Source organism: Microtus ochrogaster, chromosome 4 (assembly GCF_000317375.1).
Source record: "Microtus ochrogaster isolate Prairie Vole_2 chromosome 4, MicOch1.0, whole genome shotgun sequence".
In the NCBI taxonomy this organism is placed as follows: Eukaryota; Metazoa; Chordata; class Mammalia; order Rodentia; family Cricetidae; genus Microtus; species Microtus ochrogaster.
In genome coordinates, this window is record NC_022011.1 from 37,695,588 (window position 1) to 37,713,734 (window position 18,147).

At 40.3% G+C, this 18,147-nt stretch overlaps 2 protein-coding genes across 6 annotated transcripts in view; one reads left to right on the forward strand and one right to left on the reverse strand.

Annotated features, from left to right (window-relative positions):
* The window catches only part of Zbtb26 (zinc finger and BTB domain containing 26), an 11,555-nt gene extending 10,405 nt beyond the window's left edge, over window positions 1–1,150 (reverse strand). Inside the window, exon 1 of the mRNA XM_026777432.1 lies at window positions 1,022–1,150. Coding sequence (XP_026633233.1) covers window positions 1,022–1,044 — 23 coding nt within the window. The 5' untranslated portion in view covers window positions 1,045–1,150. The remainder of the gene's footprint in view (window positions 1–1,021) is intronic.
* A 184-nt stretch (window positions 1,151–1,334) lies between these two features.
* The window catches only part of Rabgap1 (RAB GTPase activating protein 1), a 158,793-nt gene continuing 141,980 nt past the window's right edge, over window positions 1,335–18,147 (forward strand). For 2 of the 5 annotated variants that reach the window (XM_026777425.1, XM_026777415.1), the window contains exon 1: window positions 1,335–1,437. The gene's annotated coding sequence lies outside the window, so the exon portion shown is untranslated. Of the gene's footprint in view, window positions 1,438–10,105; window positions 10,166–18,147 lie in introns of those variants that run through there. The other 3 variants (XM_005345942.3, XM_026777423.1, XM_026777419.1) reach the window with 2 other exon arrangements.

The following is an 18,147-nucleotide window of genomic DNA, read 5'->3' on the forward strand; positions in this document are numbered from 1 at the left end:
CTAAGAGAGATCACCAACAGAAGTGCATTGTAGCTAAGAGAGATCACCAACAGAAGTGCATTCTAGCTAAGAGAGATCACCAACAGAAGTGCATTCGAGCTAAGAGAGATCACCAACAAAAGTGTATTCTAGCTAAGAGAGCCGGATTCAGCTACTTTCTATTCCACCGGCTTCCCAGAAAACAATGACTTTCTGCAAATACGACCATGTCAGTTTTCTGCTCAAAGAGTTTAAAAACGATAATCCATCTCCTTTTATGATTAATTAAACCTTTCACTATCTGGACTTCATCAAATTCCATCTTATGCACACAACCTCCCTACTTCTATTCCTTTTTCTTTTCACACACACTCTATTACATCTCAGCAGTACTAAAACTTTCCCTTTTGCCGCAAAAGTACTTCCACGAAGTAGAATTTAGAGGCCACTTTCTGCCGGCTTCCCTCAACTGTCCCTACAGCAGCTGATATAAGTAACCAATTGCATACCCCGACCCGTATACGAGCATCGATTTGTTCAGATAGCGTTTCCAAACGAGTATGAATACTAGATATGTGATGACCCTCCACTGTTTGGCATAGCGCCAGTAATACAAAAGGTGCTGTAGCCAGAGCTGAGCAAGGGCAAAACCCCTCAAAGTCTGGCACTTACAGCAGTCTCGCAGTCGGCACTGAAGGCCTTGCCTTGGCTAGCTCCCGCGGTTCAGTTTTCTGCTGGCCTCAAGTCCAGCACTTTTTACAAAATGCCAGAGTCTGGCGTCCTGGCCAGTCACAGGGTCCTAGGAAGAGGGTCCCAGGAGGCGGTCCCTGGGGCATCCTGAGACTCCCCACTGCAGATTCGGTAAGGGGAAGAGCGTGGGATGCATCACGGGCCGGTCCGAGGCTTAAGTCCCCCGAGGGCCTAGACCAGCACCTCGACTGGCATCTCAGGGCAGATCACGGCCAAACCAGATCCCCAACGGGGGCTCCATTTCCAGAGACCCCGCACCCCAGCCCGGCTCTCCGTTCGCCTCCGAACTTACAGACCCGGGGGGAAGGCCGCCATCTGGATCTGGCACAGTCTAGAGCTCCGGCCCCTCGGGGCTCCGGGAAGGGGGAGGGGCAGGCAACCTGAGCCAAAGGGGGACCCAACGGAACCGGAAGGGCAGCCCTGGCCGGACAAAGACAACTTCCAGGTCCCATGGTCATCTCCGCCAATCGGAATGCTCGGAGGACGACGAGCCCCTGAGAGGGACTTCCCGCGTTGTGGGCGGGGCACAGGCCAAGGCTGGGGAGTCGGCTGCGGCTGCGGAGTATCTGTCTCTTCGGTTCGCTCTGCAGCTTCGGGTCTTCCGTGGGATGCGTGTCCCAGCTCTGTTCTCGGTGGCTGTCGTCACGCAGGGCTCACACCGTCCGCCTCCTGCATGGGCCTGAACAACCTGCCTGCGCACAAGCCGTGGTAAGTCCCTCCCGCCCTGGGATGTGGACTCGCCGCGTGGGAGCCTGGAGCGCCGAAAGCTGTTGGTTCCCCTCCCTTGTGGATACTGGTGTTTCTTAGGGACTCTTTCTTATGTGTTCCAGGCCAATCTCTTGCCTTCCATAGCTTCGGTTACCCTGGATGTTCACAGATCTCTCCTTAGCCTGAAAACCTCTCTTGAGCTCCAGAGCCAACCATCTAGAAAAATTTAGTGATTGTCCAATGTTTTAATGTGCCTGTTTGAATCAAGTTCAAGCCCAGGCCTACCCATCGATACTTCTTGGTTTTTGAAAGGAATCATCCTCGTACTCTTACCGATGAGAAAATTTGAATATCTTTCTGAATCCCCTTTACTTTGCCAACCCACTTGTTTGCTGCGTGATTATCTTCATTTATTTCTTTACCCTTTGGGGGCGTTATTATGTAAAAAACAAAATAATTGTCATTTTAATCAATTGCCAATCTAAAGTTAAGTGGCCTTGTGCAATGTTGTGTAACCACTACTAGCTATTCCCGCGTTACCACTTTCTATTTTGTGGACATCTATGTTTTGTAACGTGTTAAAAACCTTTCGCCATTGAATGTACTTGTTGAAAATCAACAAGAGTTGTCAAGAGTACAGTGATCTATATATTTATCCATATTATTACCATACTGTTTTGCAGGCAATTTTTTGCATTTATTATTCATTTTTCTTTAAGACTGTTTTGGTTCTTCGAGATATTTGGCACCTCCATTTGAATTTGGTAGCAGGGATTGAACCAAGGGCTTTCTTGGTGCTACACAAGTACTCTACTACTGAGCTACAACTCTAGCCCTATTTTTGTATTGACTTGAGGATTGACTTTACCATTTCTTGGGAAAAGGCTTTTGGAAATGGGGTTTTATGGAATATGTAGGTTGCATTGGATAGTGTTAAGATTTTGATGCCTACCCGTACATAAACACAAGATGCTTCTTTAAGTCTGTATTAATTGCTTTCAACAATTAGTTTTTTGGCATTATTGGTTCATTCACACTTTTTGTTGTTTGTTGTTGTTGTTGTTGACCGAGACAGGGTTTCTCTATGTAACCCTGGGTGCCCTAGAACTCTGTAGACCAGGATGACCTCAAAATCACAGAGGTCCCCTTGTGTCTGTCTTCCGATTGCTGGTTTCAGAGTGTACACCACCACCACTGCTTGGCTTCATTCACACATTGGATTTGCTTATTTAATTTTCTTTTCATATTTCTTATTGCTAGTGTCCAAAAATGATTTTTAAAAAATACGGATTTTTTTTTCATATGTTGGTCTAACGGTTGCAGTTCACTTATTCTGGTAGTTCTCTTGTGGCCTCTTTTGATTTTCTACTATAGATTGGTGTAATCTATAAACAAAGATCATTTTACTTTTCCAACAGGATGCTTTTTCTTTTTCTTGTCTAATAGTTCTAGCAATTAGTACAATGATGAATAGGAGTAGTAACAGTAAAGTAAAAGTGGGCATCCTTGTTTTATTTCTGATGTTAAGAGGAATTCTTTTTTTGTTTGTTTGTTTTTCAAGACAGGGTTTCTCTGTAGCTTTGGAGCCTGTCCTGGAACGTGTGCTGTAGACCAGGCTGGCCTCGAACTCACAGAGATCCACCTGCCTCTGCCGCCCGAGTGCTGGGATTACAGGCGTGTGCCACCATCGCCTGGCTAAGAGGAATTTTTTATGCCTTAAATTATTAAGTGTTTCACTATGAGTTTTTCATAAACACCTTTGCCATGTTGAAGAATTTTCTGCCCATTATTTTGTTGTATCAATGTATTCTGTTGATTGATGTTGTTGAAGTACCTTGCGTCCGTAAAGTAGGCTGAATCCTACTTGGTCATGGTGAAATTCTTTTAATATGCTTTTGGGTTTAATGTATTTATAGTTTGCTGATTATTTTTAGATCAAGTCTTCAGTGGTACTGATCTATATTTTTATTTATTTATAATACATTTGATTGATTTTGGTGTCAGTAATACTGACTGCATAGAATGTATTAGGAAGCATTCATTCCTAAATTTTTTTAAAAGTTTCAGGAAAACTCTGCTAATTCTTCCTTTAAACATTTAATAGAGCTGGGCAGTATGGCACATACCTTTAATCCCAGCCCTTGCTAGGTAGAGGGAGGTAGATCTCTGTGAGTTCAAGCCCAGCTTGGTCTACAGAGTGAGTTCCACGACAACCAGGATGTTACACAGAGAAATCCTGTCTTGAAACAAAACAAAACAAAAAACATTTAATAGAATTCATTGATGAGACTGAACAGTGTGAGACTTTACTTGTTGGGAAATTTTGATTTCTAAATAAATCTCTTTATTTGGTATAGGGTTATTGAGGCTTTCTCTTGAACCAGTTTAGTTCATTTATTTATTTCAAGTGATGTGTTCTTTTTTTTTTTTTTGCTCTCTAATTTTTGACATGTAGTTATTACAATAGTCTCATTTTAAAAATTATAATGTTAATAGTAATATATCCCTGGTTTTATTTCTTCTTACAGTTATTTGTATATTGGTCTTTTTTTATAATTTTTGTTGATTTTTTTTCTCTTGCTTTTTTTCAACTGCTTTGTCTCTTATTTGATCTTTAATTTTTTAACTTTTTATATGAAAACATATTTATTGACTGAATAATAAAACTTAGGTTAAGGGGTGTCTAGAATTAGACTTCCCCTTGAAATATAAGTTTCCAATAAGCAAAAAGAAGCAATACTTCCCAATCCCAAAAAGAAAGAATACACTGGAAGCCTAAATCATAGACAGTGAGGGGTGTATTCCAGCAGTCTGTTTCTTTGATGGTACTAATTTTTATGTTAGCTTTGCTTCTTTGTTTTGTTTGTTTGTTATGATACAGGATCTCTCTTTGTGGGCCTGGTTGTCCTAGAACTCCCTATGTAAACCAGGCTAGCCTCAAACCCATAGAGATCCACCTCTGACTGCCAAGTGCTGGGATTAAAGACCATACCTAGTTTGCTTTATATATTATGTCTTTTTGTAGATCTTTGAAAAATAAGGTCTAGGTTTTTGATCTGAAGTTTTTTTTTGTTTGTTTTTGTTGGTTTGTTTCTTTTGTTGTGTTTTTGAATTTTGAAACCGGGTTTATCCTAAACTGGCATTGATCTCACTATTTAGACAGAGATTGGCCCTGAATTTGTTATCCTCTTGCCTCTACCCTTCAAGGACTGGGATTACAAGTATGCACCCACTTCTGATTTCTATTTTAAATATAAACTTTAAATTTCCTTCTGATGATTGCCATAACTACAGCTTATAAAATTAATATGCGCATTATGTTTGTTTATTTCTAAGTATTTTATAATCCCCTTTGATCTCCTTCTATTACTCATTGGTATTGTTTCTATATGTTTATGATGATTCTAGTTTTCCTCTTCTTGTTGATTTCTAACTTTATTCTGTTATGTTGACAGGAAATCTGTAGTTTGTTGTTGTTTTATTACTCTTTTGGCTCTTTGCTCTCTGGGAGCCTGTCATGGCAGCTCCCAAATAAACACACACACACACACACACACACACACACACACACACACACACACACACTTGTTCTTACTTATAAATGCCCGGCCTTAGCTTGACTTCTTTCTAGCCAGTTTTTCTTAACTTAGATTACCCATCTACCTTTTACCTCTGGGCCTTTTTCTTTTCTTACTTTTATAATCTTATTTTCGCTCTTACACCCCATCCATGGCTGGCTGTGAGGCTCCTCAATCTCTCTTCTTCTCCTTTTATTTATTCTCTCCGCCTGCCAGTCCCATCCATCCTTTCTTCTGCTTTGTTATTGTCCATTCAGCTCGTTATTAGACCAATCAGGTGTCACAGTAACAGACACAGTAACACAGCTTCACAGAGTTAAACAAATGCAATTAAAAGAATGCAGCACATCTTTGCATCATTATACAAATGTTCCATAGCATAAATAAATGTAACATGTCTTAAAATAATATTCCACAACAAAGATCCTTTGTGGACTTGTAAAATCCACAAGGGCTTGTATTTTGCTCTAACATGTTGTCTCTCTTGGTGACTCTTGTATATAGACTTGAGAACAATGTGCATTTTGTGATTAACATATGGAATGATTTATACATACATGCTAATAACTCTAATTACCCCCCTCACTGTCCTGGAACTCACTCTATATAGACCAGGCTGGCCTTGAACTCTGACTCTGCTGGAATTTAAGGCAAGTGCCACCACTAGCCAGCAGAAAGACTTATCTTGACTCATGGTTTCAGAGTTTTCAGTGCATCATGGTCACAAGGATGTAACAGAGCGGAGCAGCCACAGGATGAATACTTTAGCTCGCTCTTTTATTCTCCCACCTCCCAAAGTTGGGGGTTAAACCCAAGGCCTTTGTTATTTCTTTCGGTCATTGGGATAGAAGCACAGGCCAGCTACCATTTTTTTTTGTCCATTTTGATATAATTTTTAGGAGTTTTAAGGGAATAACATTGTATTGTTTCCCTTTTACTGTATTTGGAATCAAAGATTAGGACATTGAAAAGCAACTGTTTGTGTGGAGCAAAGTAGACAACTGCTGTGCTGATCAGGGAGGACGCAGGCTTGTGGGGGAGGCTGCTCGTTTATTCCCAGATGTCCGGACCTGAAATAAACACAGAAACCATATTATTTGTAGTACTGTTTGGCTAATAGCTTAAGCGTATTTCTAGCTAGCTATCTTAAATTAACCCATTCTATTAATCTGTGGCTTACCAGCAAGGTTTCAGCGTGTCTGTCTCCTGCTGCGGGTACATGGTGTCCCTGACTTCGCCTACTTTCTCTCTATATCTTTTTCAGTCTGGCTTTATTCTGTTAAGCCATTGGCTGAAAGCAGCTTCTTTATTAACCAATAGCAATAAAACATATTACAGCATACAGAGGGGATCCCACATCACAGGCTTATGTGCATGGTGACAGACAGTATGCAGGCTCATGTACATGTTCAGTAGGGATGCACGCTCACGGAAGAGCCAGGAAAAGATTAAAACTGGTCTGAAGAGATAGCTCAGTGGTTAAGACCTGTCTACTCTTCCAAAAGACCTGGGTTCAATTACCAACATGGCATTTCACAGCCATCTATCTGTAGCTCTAGTTCCAGGATGCCTGATGCCTTCTTTTAGTTCCTGAGGGCCACTATCATGTGCACAGACATACATGCTGGCAAAAAACACTCATATACGTAAAAACAAAACAAAAATTAAAATCCCAACAAATAAGGGGGATAAGGGAGATCTTGGTTTCTACAATTACCATGTATGATTCAAATGTCTTAATTTCCAGTAAGCTCAAAAATCACAAAGCAGGACTGAAGAGATGGCTCAGTGGTGAAGAGCATTTGCTGTTCTTGAAAAGGGCCCAGGTTCAGGTCCTAGCATCTACATGGCAACTTACATGGAGTCTGTACCTCCATGTCCTGGATTTGTGTCAGCTTGACACAAGCTGGAGAAACTGGAGAGAACCTCAGTTGAGAGAATGCCTCCATCAGATCAGGCTGGATGGAAGCCTGTAGAGCATTTTCTGAATTAGTGATTAATGTGGGAAGAACTGGCCCATTGTGGGTGGAGCCATCCCTGGACTCATGGTTCTGTGTTCTGTAAGAGAGCAAATTGAGCAAGCCATTGGCAGCAAGCAGTAAGCAACAATCCTCTGCGACTTCTTCCGCTCCTGGACTTCAGGTTCCCAACCTATCTGAGTACCTGTCCTGAATTTCTTCAGTGATGTGGAAACATAAGCCAAATGAACCCTTTTCTCCCCAAGTTACTTTTGTCATAGTGTTTCATCACAGCAATAGTAACCCTAACTAGGACACTCCAGTTCCAGGGGACCTGACTCCCTCTTCTTGCCTCTGCAGGCACCAGGCACACATGTGGTACACATAGCATTCATGTAGGCAAAACCAAAATACATAAAATAAAGGTAAATAAATATTTTCTTAAAGAAATTGTGAGACATATAAAGAGACAGGAAGGTATGGTCCATTTGAAATAAAAAATTAAGTCGACAAATTGTCCCCAAGGAAGCTTAGATATTTAATATTTAACAAAAAATTTTATGGGGTATTGGTCTTGATCAAACCTAGAGACCCATATATTTTGGCCACATCTCACAGACTTTAAAACATCTCTTTTGAGTTACTAGAAAAATTCAAGTCGTGAATGAAGTCAAGAAAACAATATATGAACAAAACGAGAATCTCATGAAAGAAAAAAGTTATGCAAAGGAGCCAAAATAAAATTCTGACATTGAAAAGTACAACTATGGAAATAAAATATTGATTGATGGTGTTGAGTGGATGGCTCACTCAGTTTGCTGTGCAAGCAGAAGGACCCAAGTTCAGTTCCTAGAACCCACACAAATAAACCAGGCCTTGCAGTAAATGCTTGCAGTTCTAGTGCTACAGAGCTGAAATCTGCTGAACTCCTGAGTTGGATGCCCAGCCAGTGTATCCTAATCATGGAACTCCACGCCAGTGAGAGACCTTGTCTCAAAAAAAAAAAAAAAAAACAATGTACCTCATACTTAACATTTAGAATGTCCTCAGGCCTCTACAGCACATGCTTAAGTGCCTTCTTGTACATACATGTGCACGCGTGCGCGTGCCCCCCACCTCCATTTTTAGAAGACTTCCAGGGCAGATTTGACCAACCAATCAGTTTAGATGGGGATCTATTTTTTATTTTATTTTTTTTTTGTTTTTGTTTTTTTGTTTTTGTTTTTTTTTTGTTTTTTCGAGACAGGGTTTCTCTGTGGCTTTGGAGCCTGTCCTGGAACTAGCTCTGTAGACCAGGCTGGTCTCGAACTCACAGAGATCCGCCTGCCTCTGCCTCCCGAGTGCTGGGATTAAAGGCGTGCACCACCATCGCCCGGCTTTTTTTTTTTTTTAGTTTAGATGGGGATCTATTTTAAATGCCCTAGTCCAACTTCCTTGTGCTTAGCTTTCCTGCATTGTTATCTAGTATGTCTAACACAGCATTCTAAATAACATGCATTAGTCCATAATGTTTCTCTCAATCCATTGAACTTTCAGATACAACTTCTAGTTTGCAAAAATGTAGGATTTAGAAGGCAAACTCAATGACTTCATTCAAATCCAGGAATTTTGTACTTCAGTTTTTCAGATATCTGTAAAGAGCCATTCATTTTCACATTGTACATTTAAAAAACACCTAAAGGGCATAACTAGATGCAAGTAATGATCTAATAATTAGATGTAATAATAAAAAGTAAGGTATGTATTGTTAATTGAAAAAGGAGATTACTAACTGATATGTTACTCTAGCATTTGGGAGATGGAGGCAGGAGTACCAAGAGGCAAGCCTGGGTTACATGATGCTCTGTGTCAAAAAATGACATCAGATTACTAAACCAATCTTGTCAACTGAAATGTTAACATTGGTGGTGAAAATATGACGTTCCTATTTAAGTTATGTCTATTTTTTAATTTTTTCCAAACTTATTGATTATGCCATGAAGTTTTATTTAAGAATACTTAATTTATACATGTATTTTGACTATACATCAACGTTTTCTACTAAAATAGTAAACACTGTGCCAAGAGTTCCCAAGATTATACTTTCTTCCTCATTATTTGCATACTTTAAAATAGGTGCGTAAAAAGGAAACATCATCCTTATCCCACTGGAGTGTAGGTGTTTATAAAGGACGGACACAAAGAGGAACTGTAGCAACAAAACTTGTTTTCTGTGTTTTTATTGCTTTTCTTGTTCGCATTGTAAGTGACTCACTAGGAAAGGAGTGTACTTCGTTCTGATATCGAGTAAGCGGCTTTAGAAGTATAAAGTACTAAATCTTGTATAGTAGCAGTGCCTGGTGACAAAGACCTGTAATCCCAGCTACCTAGGAAGGTCAAGATAGGAGGATGAAAAATCCAAGGCTTGCTTGATTTACAAAGTGAGTTCAAGGCAGCCTGGGGTAACTCAGTGAGACTCTGTCACAAATTAAAAATAAACCCGTGGTCCTAGTTTCAATCCTTAGCAACAACAACAAAATAATTAAAAAAAAATTGCACACCACCTGTTTTGTTTTCGGCTATATTGTGTTTTCTGGAGAGGAATTCTAAACTTTGTTTTATTGCTGTTGCTTTGTATTCAATTTGTAATGCGTTTCAAATAAAATTAAAATCTTCGGAGTCACAGTCTGAAACAACCTTATTCGTTCCTCGTTTCTTTAGTGCCTAAAACGTGCTAACTCTAGGGAGTCTATAATTTGTAGATAGGATTCTACCACATAATCCTCACGGGTTTGGGGTAAAGCTGAAATGAGAGAGATGTTTCTATAAAACCACTTATCACAATCCTGGCTTTGGGCGCCTCAGTAAAAGTTGGGGGCGTTGAGTTGGCGTTAGGTGCTGCCTTGCGGATTTAGGAGTTGCTCATTAAAGGTGAACGCAGAGATGCCTCCGGGCTTGGGCTTCAGCTGCTGTCGCAGGTTGTTGAGGCTGAGAATCGCGCGCAAGCGCAGATCTTCCAGCAGGTTCCTAGGTAGGGGCTGCGAGTAAGGAAGCTCCGCCTCGCGGGAGGACAAGGGGCCTATGAGGTGGGGCAGGAGGCGGGCCGGAGGGCGGAAGGAGCCGCTTCACGTGAGCAGGGGGCGGGAAGGGGGAGGCAGGGCGGCGGGGAGGCCCAGGCGACGGAGCCTCCCGGATGGTGCTCGGCGGCAGCAGGTCGGGTAGTGTCGCCGTTCCCCTCCTCTCACTCTGGTCTCCCCACCCCGGAGGCGGGGGTACTTTTGCCTCCCTGGCTGGAGCCCGGCTGCCTTCTCCCACCGGGCGTGGTCCAGCCGGGAGTTGCAGGGGGCTCCCACGACGGGCGGAGTTCTGAGGGGAGCGGAGATTGGGTGTGGGGAAGCGGCCGCGGAGGGCAGATGGCGCATGCGCGGGCCCTACCCTCCTGGAGCCCCTGTCCAAACCGGTTCCCCCTGTCTGGGTGGGTGTCTGTCTCCAAGCTATGTAACTGCTGCCTTTTGAGAGGTCCCCGCCCCCCCCCCCCCCCCAAGCAAAGCCGGTTTCTCTACTTTCGTGTTTTGGTCTCGGTTTTGTTTGAGAAATTGCCGATGTTCTCCGCCTCAGTTTCTCCCGTTGCCCACTAGGTCGGTGTGTGTGTGACTGAGGTTGATTTGGGCCTCCAGTTGGCTTCCCTGGTTGCTCCTAATTTGAAAGACTTGATCGCTTTCAGTGTCGCTCTGCTTTCTCCTATTGGTGTTTTGTGCCTCATATTATCCACCTGGCAACGTGTTTTTGGCACCGCACTCTTTCCATCCACAAGAAACACCTGTATGCTCCAGCGCCTTATTATGTCTTGATTTTTAGCACCTTTCAGGGTTATGTGAGTCCGCCCAAAGGTTATCCCCGGTCTTCCAGGAGTGTGCTGTCCCATTTCCTGATAGTAGTCGGGACCGTAGTCTTGACAAATACCTACATTTGTAGTCTGCACCTTTTCTTGAAAGCATACCCATACCTGTGTTACCCGAAGGATCCACTTCTCTTGGAAGCGTTTGTCCTAAGCAGACTGTTAAACTCATCATGCTCGCTGCACTCGTTTTAAAACCGTGCTCCAACTTGAGTTTGAGGTTTGGGGGTTGGGGAAGTCCGCAGGGCGTGGGTCCCCTCCCCCACAGGGACAGGGTTTCACAGTGTGTTTGGTATTTTCATTTAGATCAACACCTGTGTTTGCATTCTTGTGAATAGACACGTATATGAGCTTCCAGCTGCATTGTTTATTTAGGCAGAGAAGCAAAGGAAGGTAGTGAAACTGTCCAGCTGAAAAGTCATTGGAAAAGAACTTTGGTGCCGAGGAAGTGCATGTATAACTTTTTGGTTTTTCAAGGCAGGGTTATTTTGTGTATCCCTCACTTGTCTTGAAACTCCTCCTCAGAAAGGCTTGTGACCACCCCCCAGAGCATATACAACTTTTTAATGTAAGCGAAGGACCTGTTGTGTTAATTCACAGCTATATGTGGTGCTATAGATTATGCTATATATTAAAGATTTAACCAAATCTTTCTTAGGAAATGAAAATGAAAAAGAAAATTCTTTATGATCTTTCTTTATGGCTCTAAATTTGAATTAAAATTTGAATGTATTATTGATTTGAATATATGTACATTTTAATTTACATGCTCCATGGTTGTAGTAGGAGGCTCATGAATTCAAGACCCTACCTGGGCTATGTAGTAAAACCCTGTCTCAAAGAACAACAAACCCCCTCCCCAAATTACATGTAACTTTAATGTAAAATGTTAGATCAGTTTCATGATTAAAGTTGCCATATTGCTATGTTGTACAATTTTCCGTAACTCTGTGTGTCAGTGTGTGTCTGTGTGAATCTGAGTTTAGAAGTAAATCAGTGTTGGACAGTGTGCCATAGAATTGCAGCATTAGCCAAGCAGACTCATACACACACTCAAAAACACAGTTGAAGAAATTGCTTTGACAATGGTTCTCCATAATTACCTTTGCAGCTTTTATATTCTTTTTTTTTTTTTTGGTTTTTCGAGACAGGGTTTCTCTGTGGCTTTGGAGCCTGTCCTGGAACTAGCTCTGTAGACCAGGCTGGTCTCGAACTCACAGAGATCCGCCTGCCTCTGCCTCCCGAGTGGTGGGATTAAAGGCGTGCGCCACCATCGCCCGGCTTCACTATGATTTATGATTGCCAAGAAGTCTACTTCAAAGTGAGGAAATAAAAACATTTTAAAACAAAATACAAGATAACAGCCTTTTAAATAATTAGTCTATACCTAAAGTAACTCAGCTTATAATTGTTTTATAATTCACAAGCCCTGTATTTATTTATTTATTTATTTATTTATTTATTTATTTTTGTTTTTTCAAGACAGGGTTTCTCTAGTTTTGGAGCCTGTCCTGCAATTAGCTCTTGTACACCAGGCTGGCCTTGAAGTCAAGTGCTGGGATTAAAGGCGTGCGCCACCACCGCCCAGCGCCTTTTTGGTACTTTGTAGATATTGCTTTTCTTCTTCTTTTTTTTTAAACCAAATTTTCATAGATCTTAAGGAATAGATCCATGTATATCCTGAAAGGAAAATGCTGCTTCACCTGAGACTGTGTTTTCATTTGTTCACAAACTGGTTACCAGGTCGTCTTTCTCCACTTTCATCCTTTTCCTGTATTGTTAGCCTTAAAAGAAAAATGTAAGCAAAGCAATATTGCCTGGTGTTTACACTGTTGTTGACTCTGTACAGCCCTGCTGCATTTCATGTGCAAAGACTGACCAAATATAGAAGTATGCAAGTCATAAACATGTTACATTATACAGTTTGGCCTAAAAATTTCTCTTCTTTTTTAAGTTGATCCTAATATTCTGAAGATTTTTTCTCTCAGAGTTGAGTTTTGTAAGACCCAAGTACCCCCAACCCTTCTTTCAGTCATTAAAAAGTAAATAAAACCCTAGTTCTGTCTTTTAAGTTCATTATCAACACTAAGCTTTTCAATGAAATAAAAATAGATTTTAATTGACGATGCTACCAGATTTAGAGGTTTGTACTTCCTTAAGAACCCAGTGTATAACTGTTAAGAATTTCTGGTTACGACTGTATCAGATCAGCATTTGCATCATCAGCCACTGGTCTTTGGGTTCTGTCAATCTTTGTGGCAATAAATTTTTCTCCATATCAAAAGTCTTGCCTTTATTTATTTATTTATTTATTTATTTATTTACTTACTTACTTAAAGGCTAGAGTAGCCTGGGCCAGTGATCCTTCTGTTAGCTGCTGAAATTACAGAAATGCACCTCACTTGTAGCTTGTGTTGGACTTTTTATGGCATGTTAACTATGAGTTTCTGTGGTAAATTTAACATTTTGTTTATTTAACATGTTGTGTTAAAAACATTTAATAGTAATTTGTTTTTGAACTTTCTCTTCCATTTTCCATTAAACATTTTGATAATTGCAACCCATAGTGTACAGTCTGGATCTACTTCTTCTCAGGATGAGTCTTGCACCTCTTAAAAGAAGTGGTATTGAAGAGGCTCTAAGTATGGCCTGAGCATAGCAAACACTGAAGACAGGTTTTGCCCTTTTTCCCCTTTTCCTCTTTCCCTAGCTAAACCTGGTACATTCCTAAAGCTAGCATCCAAGGCCTATTCTCTTATTTGGCCATGACTTGTTCCTAAGACAAAACATCAAGGGTTCAACAATCAAAATTCAGTATTTAGCTAACATGTCCAACCAGGATTTTCCAGCTCACCCTAGCACAGATTTCCCCTTTTCCCTTTAAAAACCTACTCCTGTTTAAAAAAAAAAAAAACAAAAACCACTCTCTCTTTCCCTCCCCCTCCTTCCTTCCCTCCCTCTCCCCTTCTCTCCTTCTCTCTTTTGTTTTTGTTTCTGTTTTTCAAGACAGGGCTTCCCTGGAACTTTGAAACTTGAGAGCCTGTCCTGGAACTTACTTGCTTGGTGAACCAGACTGGCCTTGAACTCACAGAGATCCTCTTGTCTCTGTCACCCCAGTGCTGGGATTAAAGGTGTCTGCCACCACTGCGACCCATCTCTCTTGATCTCTTGTTGTTGCTGTTGTTTTGAGACTGTGTCTCTTGTAGCACTGACTGTCCTAGAATCCAGTTTGTAAACCAGGTTGGCCTTGAATTCACTGGTATCCATCTGCATCCCAATTGCAGGGATTAAAGGCATGAGCCACTATACCCAACTTGACTTAATATTTGAAGATAGTAAATGCACTCACATCTAAATTGGATTGAATGTCAAGTGTATGTAGGATATTGATGGAAATAGCCAATGATTTTTATTATTTTTGTGATGAGCTCTGTGCATTTGAAGGTATCCTGATGAATGAACTGTTTCTGGCAATAGGGGGTAGGGATATGTCATATAAATCTCTTGCTGTGCCACACAGTGGTAGTGCACACCTTTGACCCCAGCACTTAGGAGGCAGAGGCAGGCGGATCTCTGTGAGTTCGAGGCCAGCCTGGTCTACAAGAGCTAGTTCCAGGACAGGCACCAAAAACTACAGAGAAACCCTGTCTCGAAAAAATCCAAAAAAAAAAAAAAACAATGAAATCTAATAGGTTTCAAAAAAAAGAGTTAAATTTTGATTTTCTTCTTAAAACCTTATATAGTGATGTTATTTCCGTTATGTAAAATGAGGGGACTGAACCTTACTATTTTAAGAATTACCTAAGAAAGGAGAAAATATCAGGTGCTTTGCAGTGGTACAATAACCCATGACCTAAGAGTAAGTAGCTCCATTTTAACCAAAGAAGAAACTAAATCTCAAATTTATTGAGTATTTTTACCTCCAATTACATATTAAATTAAGTCTAAGGCTTTGGGATGTCCATGTCTTTCTGATCCCAAAGTTAATATTCTTCCCACTATACCTTGGTACTATTGAGTAAAAGTACCAGGAATAAGGAGAGAAGTGTACATAAAACAGCCCTCTTGGGGCTGGAGAGATGGCTCAGGGGTTAAGAGCACTGACTACTCTTCCAGAGCACCTGGGTTCAATTCCCAGCACCCACATGGCAGCTCACAACTGTCTGAAGATCCAGTTGTAGGGGATCTGACACCTTCACACCAATACACATGAAATAAAGTTAAATAAACCATAAAAATATTCTAAAAAGAAATCCTCTTATCTGTGTTGATTACTTGAATGCAATAATGCTGATACTGAAAATTTAATTAAAGGATGAAATGGTCTATGTTTGTATGGCTACTTCAGAACACAGTACTTTTTCTTCCCTCTAGAACTCTTGAGTATGCTGGCTTCATGTCAGTTCAAAGAAGTACCTTTGAAACTAAATATTTAAATTGCTATTTGAAAGCCTTTTTCATAATAGAAACTACACAATAGGAACATATGAAAATTAGCTTAATATCAATGAACTACTGCTTATCACCAAGGTCATTTTATTCTTCTGAACTCTACTAGCACATTAAAAAATTTTTTTATTTTTTTCTGAAGAGATTTCAGAAGCATAATGTAATTTACATTAGCATTGTGTAGATATAAAATATGAATGTTTTAAAGCATTGCAAGTCTTTCAAAGATTTCTTTTCAACCTTTTTGGAAATTAGTCAATATAATTCCTCCTCATGTATAGTTAAGAAAAATGAATTTCTTCCATTTAGAATATCCATCTGTTGTACTTGAGATCTGAAACATCTGACTATGTACCTGTGTTTAATCTCTGTGAACTTAATGTCAAGCAAACACGTCATTCAATAATAGACTACAATCTAGAAGAAATGTATTAGTAGTTTCTATTTTCTATAACTTGTTTATTTTTCAGAGGAATATGTTAAGAGCATACCAACAATGTTTGATAGAGGACCAGTCCATACTAACAAAGGGATGGAAGCTATCAGGAAGTGTATCAAGCACATGGGAAGGCAGTTCAGTAGCATCTTAAATTACTGTAACAGGCATTTGTGCAAGAAGATACAAAATTCACAAAGATTTAAATTCCATAGATGTTTTAAATATATCTGAAAAGACCATTTCTTAAAGCCAAAACCAAAGTAAAAGTATTTTAAATATAGGCCTGGTTAAGTTTTAGCTTTTTGAGGTCAGCTTTTTTTTTTTTTTTTTTTTTTTTTTTTTTTTTTTTTTTTGCGGGGGTGGGGGCACGTTTAGACAGAATTTCTCTGTGTAGCTCTGGCTGTCCTGGAACAAGCTCTGTAAACCATGCTGGCCTCGAACTCACAGAGATCTGCCTGGCTCTGCCTTTAGAGTGTTGGTTAAAGGCATGTGTCACCACTGCCACCCCAAAAAAAATCAGCTTTCATTTCAATACACAGAGGATGCAACAGGTAACTCATGACAACAAAGATATAATTTTTCTTCAGCAAGTAATCAGGGTATAGACAGAAAATCCTATGCCACAACAAGAGTGTTTTTGTTGTTGTTTTTGTTTTGTTTTGAGACAGGATTTCTCTGTGTAGCCTAGGCTGTCCTGGAACTCATTCTGTAGACCAGGCTGCCCTCGAACTCACAGAGATTCGCCTGCCTCTGTCTCCTAAGTGCTGGGGTCAAAGGCGTGCACTACCACTGTTTGGCACAGCAAGAGAGTGCTGGGATTAAAGGCATGCACCATTACTACCCGGCTAGATTACATTGTTAACCTTTAGATTAAACAAGAAGGGTTGATTGCTCATGAGAAAATAAATAATCAAAGCATTGGCTTTCTGTAGGAATTTTACAATACTCATTTTGTAAGGGTTTTATTTACTTGCCTGCCTAGGCACCATGTTGTGCGTGGTCTCTGTATAGGCCAGAAGAGGGTTTCACATACTCTGGAACTGGTTTTACAAGTGGTCATGAATGTCCATTTGTGGCTAGAACCAAAGCCAAGTCCTCTGTAAAAACAAGTGTTCTTAGCTGTTGAGCCTTCTCTTCAATCCCTCAGTTTTGAGTTTTCAGGGTTTTAACCTGGGTGATATGGATAAATAATATATATGACTTGTGATTCAACCTTTAAAAAAAACTTCTTAAAAAGTTATGCCTTCATTGATTGACTTTGATAACATTATACTAAATGAACAAAGCCATCTTGAAAAAGACAGATTTTGTGTAATCCTGTTGCATAAGAGGTATTCAAGAGTATAACAGTCATGGTGAAAGAAGATAGAATGGTGGTTGCAAGAGACTGGAGATGAGAGATACTAGGTGGTAGTAATACAGATGTGCTTATTGCCATAGATCTCACCCTTCAACATGCCTCAGGTGGGGAAGTTGTATCGCGTGTATTTGACTGTGATGGTAGAAAGATGGCAACTTGTGGAACATTTAAAGGAAAACTTTGTCTCATAACTTGTTGAAGAGTTACTTTTAGACAAACTAGCAAGTTTTGTTTTGTTTTTGGCTTTTAAAGTTGAAATTATTCAGAAGATTTGCTCACACATGGTTCCATTACTTCACTAAATAAAATTCAGAGAAGCAGCTCCAAGTTAAGAGTCAGACTTTAAAACAAAGCCTATTGTTTAGCAATTAGTGGTGGGAAATAATCTGTATGGGAGGATTTTCCATTGAGTTCATTAAGTCTGTTTCATCCTTTTCAGGGGATGTTCTTTGAGAAATTCATTTGAAAACAAATGCAAGTAAAAAAGGTTTAAAGACTGACAAAAAGCAAAGAACCTAGACTAATCTGTATATTCCCTTGTCACTCTGTTTGTTTAATTTTAGTACTGGGGATCAAACTCAGAGCCTCACACATGCCAAGCATATGCTCTGCCACTGAGCCCTACTGTAGATCCTAACTGTTCTTCTTTGTGGAAGTTATGCACTTTTGCTTGTGGACACTGGGGGTAGACATTGGCTAGTTGTTCTCAGTTTGCTTTCTGCGTTCATGTTTGGAGATAGGTTCTCTTGCTATACCTGAAACTCACCAGTCAGCTACCTGATCAATGAGCTTCAATTTTCTACCCCACCCATGCCCCCGTGCTGGAATTATGGGATATATATATATATATATATATATATATATATATATTATATATGTATATTGAAAAAGGATCCCAAGGATCTAAATTCAGGTCCTATTGATTGATTGCCATGGCAATAATGTAGTAATATGAGTTGCGGGGCTGCATCACCAGCACCCCGGCCGCCTTACTAGCTTATGCCCCGAAATAACAACATACAAATTGTATTCTTTTAAACACTGCTTGG